At 42.1% G+C, this 14,438-nt stretch overlaps 1 protein-coding gene across 1 annotated transcript in view; it reads left to right on the forward strand.

The window, feature by feature from the left end:
• Positions 1-1,128: 1,128 nt before the first annotated feature.
• The window catches only part of LOC141271677 (membrane-spanning 4-domains subfamily A member 8-like), a 46,518-nt gene continuing 33,208 nt past the window's right edge, over positions 1,129-14,438 (forward strand). Inside the window, exons 1-2 of the mRNA XM_073681715.1 lie at positions 1,129-1,237; positions 1,355-1,497. Of these exons, the coding sequence (XP_073537816.1) occupies positions 1,366-1,497 (132 nt within the window). The 5' untranslated portion in view covers positions 1,129-1,237; positions 1,355-1,365. The remainder of the gene's footprint in view (positions 1,238-1,354; positions 1,498-14,438) is intronic.

Here is a 14,438-nt window from a genome sequence, read left to right on the forward strand (position 1 = left end):
GTGTGCTGTCGTGGGGGGTTATTAGAGGAAATATAATAAAACCATACACTTGGCACAAACACAGTTTAAAGAGGGAGAGGCATATGACAGCCCCTGTCACACCCTTACATCTACTGAGAGGATACTGTAGATTGGGCGTCATTATACTTTCCAACAGGATACTGATCCTAAGCATACCTCCAAGTCCACCAAGGTTTGGTTTCAGAAGAACTCCTGGAATATTCTGAAGTGACCGTCAGTCGCCAAACTTAAACCCCATAAAAAAATCTTTGGTGATATTTGAGCAGACAGTTGCCGTATACCCAAGAATATTAGTGATGTGAAGGCTATTGCCCATGAGGAATCAGGCAAGAGTTCTCAGGAATGCTCAAATCCCACCGTGGACAACATCTGCAAGAAATTTGTATGTTCTCCCCATGTTTGTGTGGGTTTCTTACCACACTCCACAGACATGTAGATTGTTAGTCCCTATGGGGACAGTGCCGATAATGTCTGTAAAGTGCTGTGGAATTAATGGCTCTATATAAGTGAGTAAATTAAATAAATAAAAATAAAGACATCAACTTTGTAGGCGATACTTCAGTAAAAATTGGACGTGGCAAATTTGGAGAAACCACTTGTTATATTAGTAGTGTTCAGCTATGTACAGTAGTTGTTTGGTTTATTTCAAACAGCAAAAAGTTTTAAAATGTAGCTTTTAAACTTAATTTAAAGGGGTGCTGAATAATTTTGATTGTGTTGTGTATTCATCTATAATTTGCTAAACATTTGTGTAAAAATATATTGAAATAGTACAAAGCTAGACAAATTAACACAAGCTATATCAATTCTGTACTAAATATTTTTCAATTCATATTGTTTTATATGCTATTAAAATATGTTTAGCCATCAACTCTATGGAGAACATCTCCCAAAATATATGACAACTATCTATTTCTAGTTAATAATAAGCTACTTCTATAAACAGTCTTATTTAACATACATAAAGAAGATTTGTACTTATGTTTCCATTAGTAGGCAGTAAAATACCTGTGGTAATGGTTTTAGTGTTAACTGATAAAGATTAGTAATGGACCTTCTGAGCAATGAATGAAGCCTTATCTTGAAGGTGGAATATGTTCACGTCACAAACTAGGAAAATTAATTAACGGTGAAGGGTGGAGTTTTAGAGTTAAATACTCACTGAAAACTATTAGGACACAGATCCTCTAGGTATTCCTCAGTGCTCCCATACAAGGTACGCTCAACTTTTTTTCTTATATATCTACACTGATGAGTACCGTAAATCTTTTTTGTGCTACCTTCCCGGAAAAACACTTGGTTCTTCTGTTTAGACTGTTCATTATCGTTTCAGGAACCACACTTATGGCTTTCCCTGCAACAAATGAAGTCTTTATTGTGGGCTCACAGGAAAATACTGTAAGCCTCCCAGTAGAACATATACAAACACCACCATATCATCAAACCTTCTTCAAAGGACAACCAAAAGCTCTAGGGGTGAGTTTACTGATTCCAGTTTAATATTTACCCCTCTCTCACACACACATATACACATTGTATATATCTATTGTAACTTAGTGACTAAACCTGAAAAAGCCTTAGGCTGAGTTCACACGATGCGTTTTTCATGCGTTTCCGCGGCGTTTTTGCAGTTGCGTAAACGCCGCGGAAACGCATGAAAAACGCATGGTAGAAGGGCAGCAATGTTCCCCAATGGAAATCCGCATGTGCTGTGCCCATGATGCGGATTTTTCCGCAGCGTAAACGCTGCGGTCAAAAATCCGCAGCATGTCAATTAATTTTGCGGAAACGCTGCTCTTTTGCCGCCATTGACTTGCATTAGACCGCATGGAATCCGCATCACTGTATATGTTGATGCGCTTTTCATGCGGTCTAATGTGCGGATGGTACCCGGGTGTGGATGAGAGGACTCGCATCCAGACCCAGGTACCATTAAAAAAAAAAGAATAAAATAAAAAATATATATATTCTCACCTTCTGACGGCCCGCGCAGCGCTCCTGCTTGATTCCCCGCACTTCGCGGTTGAATGAAGGACCTTCGCTGACATCAGAGTCATGTGACGGGTCACGTGACGCTGACGTCGGAAGGTCCTACAGTCTTCACTGCCGGCAGCCGGGACCGATGAAGCAGGACACCGGGGGCCATCAGAGGGTAAAGTATAGATTTATTTTTTATTTTTTGACATTCACACACTATATAAATCCATGCCGGCTGCATGGATTTATATAGTGTGAAGTTGACAAGCACTTTCCAAGTGATGCTAAAATCGCTTGGGAAGCGCTTGTCAACCCGCATGCGGAAATGAAAGTGAAGACCGCTTCATTTCCGCATGTCCCTGGCAGGAAACCGCATGTACAATCCGCATACGTTTTTTCCTGCCAGAGAGATGCAGAAACGCTCAGGAAAAAATCCTGAGCATTTCTGCATCGTGTGCACATACCCTTAGTCACCATCCAGTTGTTTGGGGGGTATGCCTAATCTCCTTTCAATAGCCATACTCATGTAATGTAGTGATATATATATATATATATATATATATATATATATATATATATATATATATATACATATACACATACATACATACATACACATACATAGTGGTGTGAAAAAGTGTTTCAGGTCACAAAACAAATGTAAATATTAGACAAAGGTAACACAAGTAAACACAGAATGCAGTTTTTAAATGAAGTTCTTTATTATTAAGGGAAAAAGAAAGCTGTTTGTTTTCATTTATTACTATTTATATCTCACACTAAGTAGACTGTTTACTGAATTCTTCAGATTATTATGGTTATATGGTTATGGTTACCTATTAATGTGTAGGTTTTTGTTTTTAGTTATGTATGTAATAAAATGTGTTTTATATGGAATTATTATTTTTTTTTTGTAATGGGGACTTTTTCCTTTTTTTTTTTTTTTTTTTTTTTACTTATTTTTCGATTCATTTTCGCTGATGTTTTTGACATTATACAAAAATATGTTTTCCATAATTTGTTTCTTAACAGAACATAAAAATTATCTGGGGAATATTTTTTTCTTTTATGCTCATTTTTTCGGTGTAACTAGGGCATAGATACAGGGCTGATTTGGGCCTACCAGTAACCAGCAGCTCTGCAATGCTGGGCAGAGTCTCAGCGTTCATGTGATTTCCATGTCCTATAGAAGCATCGGCAGTGCCAATGCTTCCGTTTATTGCATAGCGCTCACTGAGAAGAGAGCTCTAAGAGAAGACAGAAGTGGTGATAAACTGCTTCTATCTTCTTCCCAAGGTTCCCAGCGGTGTCTGAAGATTGGGGACCAGACCTGCACCTGCTAGATTGCAGGAGCTTTAGCCCTGCACTGTAAATTTACAATGGATGGGTTAAAGCCCAGGACCAAGCTCTGTAAATGTATGGTACCTGGTCGTTATTGAGTTAAAGAAGATACAGTTTTGCTTCATTTCTCAGTTTTGTTGTCATCAGTAAGAAAAAGCCAATACAAAAATAGTGGGCATAAATAATGAGTAAAATAGTATAGACTTTGTTAGAGGTTTGTTCTGTTTTTTATATGCAATGTATCTATGTAAGGATAAAAACATTTAAAGCCAAAGAAAATCTATTACTAGTAGTCACATAAGAATGATGTTAACTGGACCCATGGTCCATGAACCACTATGATGTTAGCAAAATGCAAGAATTACGAAAAGGTGAATTATTTGGGAAGAAAGATATTAAAGTGAACCTGTCACTTCCGCCATGCCCTCCAACCCAGCAGCATTCACTTATTTATGAGTAAATTCCCTTACTAACCAGTCCTGTATAACATTTTTCTGTAAAAATGAGGTTTAAAAAAGCATTTATATTGTCCCCATTTCCTATGCTAAAGAAGGCTTTGACTAGTCGCTGGGGTGTTAGTTGCCCCAGACTAGTCAGCCCTCTTTCCATGTTATCACACCCCTGTGGGCGTGCTAACATAGTTTGCAGGAGCTGTCACCATCATCAGCTCTTGCAAATCTTGGGCACGTGCGCCTCACATTTTGGCAACGTCACTGCAGTCAGGTGTACGCTTCTCGGCTTAAGAGGCGCACTGCGCATGACCGGAAGCCATCTTCTGAACTTCCGATCATGCTCAGTGCGCCTCTGAACCCCGTGATGACATGGAAAGAGGGCTGACTAATCAGGGGTACATACAATGTTTTGATCGCCTCTTATTGCATTTTTTTGCAATGTTGCGACGGACAAAAAAACATAATTCTGGTGTTCTGATTCTTTTTTGTGTTGCGTCATTTCCCGATCTGATTAACTGCTTTTATATTTTGATAGATCGGACATTTCTGAACGCAGCAATACCAAATATGTGTATTTTTTTTATTGTTTTATTTTCAATGGTGCAAAAGGGGGGTGATTTGAACTTTTTTTTATTTTTTTCATATTTTTAAATATTTTTTTTCACAATTTTTACTGACCTCAATAGTCTCCTTAGAAGAGACTATTGCAATTGCTTGTGCTATACATAGAAGCACTGCCACGAGCCAGTGTTCACAGGTAATTCACAATGACAGGCATGGGGGTCTTTTGCAGACCCCCGGTTGTCATGACAGCCCATCGGCGCCCTGCAATCACGTGACAGGGGCACTTATGGGCAGAATTTGTGACGTGCTTCTGACACGTGTTAAATCCCACTGTCAGTGAGGAGCACCGGTGTCAGGAGGAGCACAGCTCTACCCACAGCTGTTAAAGGCATTTCATGGCTGATTAAATCAATGTTGGAGCCAGTATCAAAGGCAGGGTCACGACCTTTGAAGTAAAAATACGTCAAAGGTTGTGAAGGGGTTAAGTCCTCAAAGGCTACATTCCCACAATGAACTTGTGAGTTTTTGATGTTCCAGAATTTCTGCACCTATTATGTAAATTAGCTTACTCACGTTTTTTTTCACTGCGTTTTTTAGTGCGTTTTTTACATGCGTTTTAATCCCATTTTTGACATTGCGATTTTTGTCTCTTGCTGGTGTGTCAGGCTTTAAATAAAGCTGTTTTCTTTTTGATACTCCCTGGTATTTAGCTTTGACAAAACTTTATCGATACAGTCATGTTCAGATTACATGCGTTTTTGGTGCATTTCTGCAGCAGAAACACACTAAAAACAGATATGCTTTTTTTTTTCTTTTAAATATCTTTTTATTCAAGCTTTTAATTTAACATTGAAACAAAATACAAAGTACAGTTTAGTACATCAGCTGATGTTGTGAATGTAGAAGAACACTATAGCCTGAGCACAACTTGCTAAATCAACTGAACTTCTGAACATGAAAATACATTATAACCTGTTACATCAGAAGAGGAAAGGGTGGAAGGAGAAGAGAGAGGAAAAAAATGAGGGGGGGGGGAGAATACTTTATTTTCCATACATTTATTAATTCATGAACATTCCATACATTTTTATGAATTTTACAGGCATGTATAATCCATCATCCAGAAAGTGGTACTTTAAAAATCCCTAAAGTACCCCCAAGATGTTCTAGACAATATCATTCTGTGTGTTGAAACGGCCTAACAAGGTTTATTATTTCATCAGAATCATAATGAAAAGCAATAAGTCTTTTCCAGAGCAGGAAATATGCATTTTTTTACCTGCAGATTTTCCACATTTAATACAATTCTATGGTTAAAAACTCCACTTAAAACTCAGACTACCGACAAGAGTAACTGACATGTTGGGCACAGTGGGCAGGAGATTTCTATAAATCCCATCCACTTTGCTGGAACTGTAAGGTGCTGTATTTTTTACAGTAAAAATATGCAGTATCAAAAACTCAACAAAAAAACTCACCATGGGCACACCGCCTTAGGAGACTATCAAATAATGTAAAAAAAAAAAAGAAACATATAAAAATACAAAAATTGGAATTGCCACCTTTTTTCCATTTCATATTAATACATATATAGGTATTTGTTTTCTCGATGTCCATAAACGTCTGATCAATGAAAATCTATAAATAATTAACTCGATCGTTAAATGATGTAATGAGAAAAAAATCGAAATGCCAGAATTATGGATTTTTTTGATCCCCACAACTCCACAAAAAATGCAGTAAGAAGGAAACAAAACACTGTATCTACCCCAAACTGATATCAATTAAAACTTCAGCCACAAAAACCAAGACCTTCCACGGTTCCATCATCCGAAAAAAAAGAGAAAACTTTAGAGGTCTTGGAACAAAGCGGCAAAAGTAAAAAAATATTTAAGGATATCAGAATTTTTCTTTTACCACTTAAATAAAAGAAAAGATATACAAATTTGTTGTTGCTATAATCCTAGTGACCTCATGAATCATATTGCCAGGTTATGACACAATGATTTTACGACACAATGATTGCCATAAAAACGAATCCAAAAGGCAATAGCAGAATTGCGGGGCGGGGGGATGTGGGAGAGGGTATATGCAATTTCATCCGCACCTGGATTTTTTTCCCATATTCAAGACCTTCAATGGTAAAATGAATGGATTCAAAACTATAATTTGTCAAACAAAAAACAAATACTAATATGACTAAGCGGATGAAAAAATATGCATGTATCAGCCACTATTTGTAGTATCCCAGGCAGGTATGTTTGACTCTGAAATGCTGCAGGGTTTTCAGAAAAAAATACACTTTTAAAAGCTGCCGGAGACTGAGCCGCACTATAGACTAGTCGGACAGGCGGGTTCCTGACATCTTCCCCCTGCCATTGACACTGACTGACAGGTCTCTGCCTGCATGCACGTATACCTGTCACTTCAGATCAGCAGGATTGGAGAAGCCTCCAGCGAGCATGTATCAGATGTCAGGTTCCCTTTAACCCTTTCACGACATATGACATATCTATACTTCTTATGTCATGTCTCACCATTGATGCAGGCTCTGGCACTGAACCCACATTTTTTCTGGCATGAGAGCTGATATGATCAACTGTCATGTGCCCCTAACAGCCGCGGATGGAATCATGATCCACCCGCTGCTGTTAACTAGTTAAATGCTGCTGTCAATCTCTTTAACTCGCTCTTACCGGAAGCGCTTCACTAATCGCGCCCATTGGCGCCCCTGTCACATGATCATGGGGCGGCGATGGGTTGGCATGACAACCTAGGGTCTGCAGGAGAAGTCTATGGATCTCATTGCCGATCTGCTATGAGCGCCACCCCATGGCCGGTGCTCATAGCAGATGATTAATTCTGCCACACATAGCAGGGGTGAAGCCCTGCTATGTGTAGCACAAGCGATCAGAAGATCTCAGCTTCACGTCTCTAATGGAGAATATTGAAGCAAGTGAAAAGTAAAAAAAAAAATGTTATTTAAAAATGAAAAAATATAAAAGTTCAAATCACCCTTCTTTTGCTCCATTCAAAATGAAACAATAAAAAAATACACATATTTGGCATCGGCGTGTTCAGAAACACCCGATCTATCAAAATATAAAAAGAATTAATTTGATCGGAATACAAAGTAACGGGAAAAAAATCAAAACTTCAGAATTATGTTTTTTTGGTCGCCGCAACATTGTATTAAAATGCAATAACGGGCGATCAAAACATCGTATATACCCCAAAATGGCATAATTAAAAATGTCAGCTCAGCACGCCAAAAATAAGCCCTCACCCAGCCCCAGATCCCGAAAAATGGAAGCGCTGCGGGTCTCGGAAATGGCAACTTCTTTTTTTAATTTTTTTTATTTATATTTTTTTTTACACATTTTGGATTTTTTTTCACCACTTAAATAAGAACCTATACATGTTTGGTATCTGCGAACCTGAAAATCTGAAAAACCCAAAAGCAATTGGGGAAATTGCACTTTTTTGCAATTTCACCTCACTTGGAATTTGTTTCCTGTTTTACCGTACATTATATGGTAAAATCAATAGTGTCGTTCAAAACTACAACTCGTCCCACAAAAAACACGCCCTCACACAGCCATACCGACAAAAAAAAAAATGTTATGGCTCTGGGAAGAGGAGAGCAAAAAACAAAAGCACAAAAATGGAAAATGGCGCTAGGGTGAAGGGGTTAAAAAATGGGAAAGAGCGCTGTTTGATATTTGGAGTGCACATTTGTCTGCCTTGTTGCAAATACTAAAAATGTTTCTTTAGCTTCCAATTTTTCATTTTTGCAAGGGCTTTATTTGCAAAGAATGGACAACATGATTTAGATTTCAATTTCTCCCATTTGCAGTGATACCCCATGTGTGGTCGAAAGCAACTGTTTGATTTTTGAAGTGTAAATTTGGCTGGAGTAGATTACGGTAACCATTAGTGTTGAGCGAACATGCTCGACACTGCTCGGTACTCGCCCGAGCATCACGCTACTCGGGATGTTCGGCGAGCACCGAGCATTTCCGGGTTACTCGGGCGGGAGCTCGGGTCTCCGCCCTGCATGTTTGGCGCTCTTTACAGAGCCAATGAACATGCAGGGATTGCCAGCCAGTCACTGTAATGCCACAGCCATGTTGTTTGTGGGCATTACAGTGATTGGCTGGCCGCACAGCGTCACCTCGAGTATTTAAAACCGGGCGCCGCCATCTTGGACACAGTCGCTCCAGATCAGACAGTGTAGGGACAGCGCTGCTGATGTAGGGAGAGATATATCCTGCAAAATAGTTAGTGTAGGGTCTGTAAAGGCTGCCAGGTCAAACAAACAGTCCTTCTCAGGACTAATATCCATCCCAGGTATATCAGGCAGGCAGGCAGGCTGTATAGGAGACGCAGTGGTTATACCAGCAAACACTGCATTACAGTCCTGTGTGCTGCTCCTGTTGCTGAAATTGCTGGACTTAGCTCCAGGTCCCGGGGGCCAGGAAAAATCCTTTTTTTTTATCTAAATCCTCTTTTTTTTTTCCTCCTTCACAATGTACAAATACCCATCTTATTAACCTTTTGGTGCTCACCCCCCCCCCCAAAAAAAAAAGTGTGCCTCTGATTTTTCAGACACAAATATATCTGTTGAAAATAGTCTGGTGTAGGCCAGAGAAATAGAAGTGTGGTTTTGCAATTCTATGGGCCATTTGTATCTAAAAAAAACAGTTTGAGTGTGTCGCTCACTGTTCAGCCGCAAATATATATATATTTTAACTAGCCTGGTATACACCAGTAAATTATTACTGTGGTTTTGATGTTCCACGGTAAAACATCTCTATTATCCTGTTTTTGGCATTTTTTGCTGTATAAAAATAATAATAGTGTCTCCCTGATTTTTCAGACACAAATATATCTGTTGAAAATAGTCTGGTGTAGGCCAGAGAGACAGAAGTGTGCTTTTGCTGTTCCACGGTAAAAAATCTCTATTATCCTGCTTTTTGCATTTTTTGCTGTAAAAAAAAAAAAAAGTAGTGTCTCCCTGATTTTTCAGACACAAATATATCTGTTTGAAAATAGTCTGGTATAGGCCCGAGAAATACAAGTGTGGTTTTGCAGTTCCACGGTACAAACCTCTGTATTATCCACTTTTGGACCATTTGTATCTAAAAAAAACAGTTTGAGTGTGTCGCTCACTGTTCAGCCGCAAATATATATATATTTTAAAAAGCCTGGTATACACCAGTAAATTATTACTGTGGTTTTGATGTTCCACGGTAAAACATCTCTATTATCCTGTTTTTGGCATTTTTTGCTGTATAAAAATAATAATAGTGTCTCCCTGATTTTTCAGACACAAATATATCTGTTGAAAATAGTCTGGTGTAGGCCAGAGAGACAGAAGTGTGCTTTTGCTGTTCCATGGTAAAAAATCTCTATTATCCTGCTTTTTGCATTTTTTGCTGTAAAAAAAAAAAATAGTGTCTCCCTGATTTTTCAGACACAAATATATCTGTTGAAAATAGTCTGGTGTAGGCCCGAGAAATACAAGTGTGATTTTGCATTTCCACGGTACAAACCTCTGTATTATCCACTTTTGGGCCATTTGTATCTTAAAAAAACAGTTTGAGTGTGTCGCTCACTGTTCAGCCGCAAATATATATATATTTTAAAAAGCCTGGTATACACCAGTAAAATATTACTGTGGTTTTGATGTTCCACGGTAAAACATCTCTATTATCCTGTTTTTGGCATTTTTTGCTGTATAAAAATAATAATAGTGTCTCCCTGATTTTTCAGACACAAATATATCTGTTGAAAATAGTCTGGTGTAGGCCAGAGAGACAGAAGTGTGCTTTTGCTGTTCCACGGTAAAAAATCTCTATTATCCTGCTTTTTGCATTTTTTGCTGTAAAAAAAAAAAAAAAATAGTGTCTCCCTGATTTTTCAGACACAAATATATCTGTTGAAAATAGTCTGGTGTAGGCCAGAGAGACAGAAGTGTGCTTTTGCTGTTCCACGGTAAAAAATCTCTATTATCCTGCTTTTTGCATTTTTTGCTGTAAAAAAAAAAAAAAAATAGTGTCTCCCTGATTTTTCAGACACAAATATATCTGTTGAAAATAGTCTGGTGTAGGCCCGAGAAATACAAGTGTGGTTTTGCAGTTCCATGGTACAAACCTCTGTATTATCCACTTTTGGGCCATTTGTATCTAAAAAAACAGTTTGAGTGTGTCGCTCACTGTTCAGCCGCAAATATATATATATTTTAAAAAGCCTGGTATACACCAGTAAATTATAACTGTGGTTTTGCTGTTCCATGGTAAAAAATCTCTATTATTCAGGTTTTGGTAGTTTTTTCCGTAAAGAAAAACAGTAGTGTCTCCTGACTGTTGTGACACAAAAATATATCTGTTGAAAATAGTCTTGTGTAGGCCCGACATCCCAGTGTGGTTTCGCAGTTCCACGGGTCAAATCGCTGTACTATCCAGTTTTGGGCCTTTGGTATCTAAAAAAAAAGCAGTTTGAGTGTGTCGCTCACTGTTCATCCGCAAATATCTCTATTTAAAAAAGTGTGGTATACCCCAGTAAACAATAACTGTGGGTTTCCTCTTACACGGTTCTAATCTACTGTTTATTACCCTTTTTCCATTGATAGTGCAAGTGTAAGCTATTTTACTTCATTTAGAATGGGCAAGGCGCGTGGCAAGGGACGTGGAAGTGGACGTTCTGGTGATGGTTCGTGCAGAGGACGGGGCCGTGGCCAAGGTGAAAATGTGCCACAACCAACAGCCACATCTTCTCGCTCCCACTTCTTGACCGAATTACTAGGGAAGCACAGAACAACACCAGTATTGAGAACTGATCAGTGTGAACAGGTTATTAATTGGATAGCAGACAATACTGCCAGTTACCTGGGCACCACCACCTCCGGTCTGTCTTCCACACGGTCAACTCTTAGTAGCCGTGAGTCTCGACCACATACTCCTCCTCACCCTGATGCTCCTTCCTCCCACCATGCCGAGTGTCGTCAGACAGCAAGTGATCCCACACTTGGACACTCTGAAGAGCTGTTCACTGGTCCATTTCCATATTTGGGCCCCTCGCCTGATACGCTTGAAGTGGTGGAAGAGGAGATCCCATGTTGCGATGCCCAAATATTTGAACAGCCACGGCCACAGGAAGTCGACGTTGGCAATCTGTCACAAGAGGTGGACGATGACGAGACACAATTGCCAGGAAGTGAGGAGGAGGATCGTGGTGCACAAGTGGAAGAGGAGGAGGTGGTGGATGATCTAGTAACTGACCCAACGTGGAAGGAGGACATGCAGAGTGAGGCCAGCAGCACACAGGGGGAGGGAGGCAGAGTACCCCAACAGGCAGGAAGAAGCAGTGTGGTGGCCGCAGACAGAAGGCAGGCAACCGTTCCCCGTAACACCAACACGAGGGACGTTGCCAGTACAAGCGGTAGGTCTTCCAGAGTCTGGAATTTTTTTAAAGACTCTGCTGATAACCCCAAAAAGGCCATATGTTCCACCTGCCATGCCAGCATCAGCAGGGGTGACAAAACTAGAAGCCTGACCACCACCAGCATGATCAGGCACATGGCAGCAAAGCACCCGACTTTGTGGGGCGAAACCCAGGGTCCACGACCAGTGTCAGCGGGTGTCACCACTGCTTCTTCCACTGTTGTGTGTGCAATAGAACCCCCTGTTGTGTGTGCAAGGCAATCCCCTGTCCATACTGCATGTAAAGATGCCCCCTCCTCTCAGTCTTCACTTGTTATGGCAGTTTCTCAAGAAACAGCATCAACGTCCACGTCCACGTCCCACCGCAGCGTTCAATTGTCCATATCCCAGACCTTTGAACGAAAGCGGAAATTCGCAGCTAACGCCCCACAGGCCACAGTCCTAAATTCGCACATTTCACGACTGCTTGCATTGGAAATGCTGCCTTTTAGGCTGGTGGAGACGGAATCCTTCCGCAATCTTATGGCGGTGGCCGTCCCTCGGTACTCGGTCCCCAGCCGACACTATTTTGCCCGGTGTGCCATCGCCGCACTACACAAGCACGTGTCCCAAAGCATCTGCCGTGCCCTCAACAAAGCAGTTACTGGGAGAGTCCACCTGACAACGGACATGTGGACAAGTGCTTGTGGCCAGGGACGGTACATCTCTCTGACGGCACACTGGGTAAACATAGTGGAAGCCGGGACCCAGTCGGACCTTGGGACGGAACACATCCTCCCCACACCGAGGATTGCGGGCCCTATGTCAGTCAGAGTTGCCCCCACAGTGTACAGCTCCTGCGCATCCTCCTCCTCCTCCTCCTCCTCCTCATGTTCAGCCTCCATCTCAGATATCACCACATCAGTTACAAGCTGGAAGCATTGCAGTACTGCCTCTGCCAAGCAGCAACAGGCTGTGCTGAAACTCATAAGCTTAGGTGATAAACCTCACACTGCTTGTGAGTTGTGCACAGCTGTGAAAGAGCAGGCAGATCTGTGGCTGAGACCGCTGAACCTACATCCCGGCATGGTCGTGTGTGACAATGGCTGTAACCTGGTGGCGGCTCTGAGGCGAGGTGAGATCACACACATACCATGCCTGGCTCATGTGCTTAACCTCGTGGTTCAGCAGTTTCTTAAATCGTACCCCGAGTTGCCAGATCTGCTCGTGAAAGTACGCCGCCTGTCAGCTCATTTTCGCAAGTCGGCTACAGCTTCCGCCGCCCTTGCTGTGTTGCAGCAGCGTTTGCAGCTTCCGGCACACCGACTGGTGTGTGATGTCCCCTCACGTTGGAACTCTACCCTCCACATGTTGCAAAGGATTTGTGAGCAGAAGAGAGCAGTTGTGGAGTACCAGCTGCAACAAGGCTGTCGATATTCAGGTCAGACTCCACACATAAGACCTCAGGAGTGGACCTGGATGTCTGACATATGTACCATCCTGACAAACTTTGAGGAGGCCACCAAGATGGTGAGTGGCGATGACGCCATCATTAGTGTCAGCATCCCACTTGTCTGTCTTTTGCAACGCTCTCTGCAGAGAATTAAAGAGGAGGCATTACAGCCAGAGTATGATGAGATGGATCAAGAAGCCGTAGCGGGCAATTACACACAGCCCAGCCTCATCTCATCCCAACGTGCATTGGGGGACAATGAGGGAGAGGAGGAGGAGGAGGATGAGGAGGAAGAATAGGAGCTGCTATCATGCGTTGTAGACGGTAGTACCTGTACAAGTGTCATACCGTCGGTTCAGCGTGGGTGGCCTGAGGACAGGGGGGAGGAGGAAGAGGAGGAGGAGAGCATGGTCAGTCGTCATCTTGGTGAGGACACGGAAATCTTGCCCATTACCAGTCTGGCACGCATGGCTGACTTTATGTTACGCTGACTTAACCGCCCCCTGAGGAAGTCACTCGCCCCCCGAGGAAGTCACTATGATGAAACGTACGTAGGGGAATGAGGGAGACCGCTGTATCCTGGTGCCTACTACATGACTGCTTTGTGGAAGTGGTGGAGGCGGAGCCTGCCGTGTGCTGCAAGAGTTGTGCTGTGTGTGGAGAGAGCTCCTGGGAAGGGAGGAGAGCCAGGCGGAGGTGACCGAGCGGACCGGGAGGACCAGTAGGAGGCGACCGGAGGGACGAGCGCAAGAGAGCGCTGTGGCAGCGTGCAGTGCCGGCCAGCGGAGGGTGCCAGGTGGTGGTGACCAGGAGGTGATCAGGAGGACCGGTAAGAGGCGACCGGAGGGACAAGCGCGCTGTGATAGCGTGCAGCGTCCCTAGAGGAAGTGAGTGAGGGGCAGGAGGCCGCGATAAGCGGCCCTACTGAACCCAAGTGTGTACTGTACTGTATTGTATTTGTATCTGTATTGTAATTGTATTGTATTCCCTAGTCCATATTTAATTGATTACCCCCCGTCCATATTTAATTGATCACCCCCATCCATATTTAAATTGATTCCCCTGAACACCCCTGTCCATATTTAACTGATCCCTCTGACCACATTAAATTGACCCCCCCGTCCTCATTTAATTGATCCCCGACCACCCCCCGTCCATATTAAAGTGATCCCCCTGACCACATTTAAATGATTGACCCCCCCAGCC

Source organism: Phyllobates terribilis, unplaced genomic scaffold, assembly GCF_046119375.1.
Source record: "Phyllobates terribilis strain yellow unplaced genomic scaffold, ASM4611937v1 Scaffold_5__5_contigs__length_657084704, whole genome shotgun sequence".
NCBI classification, from domain to species: Eukaryota; Metazoa; Chordata; class Amphibia; order Anura; family Dendrobatidae; genus Phyllobates; species Phyllobates terribilis.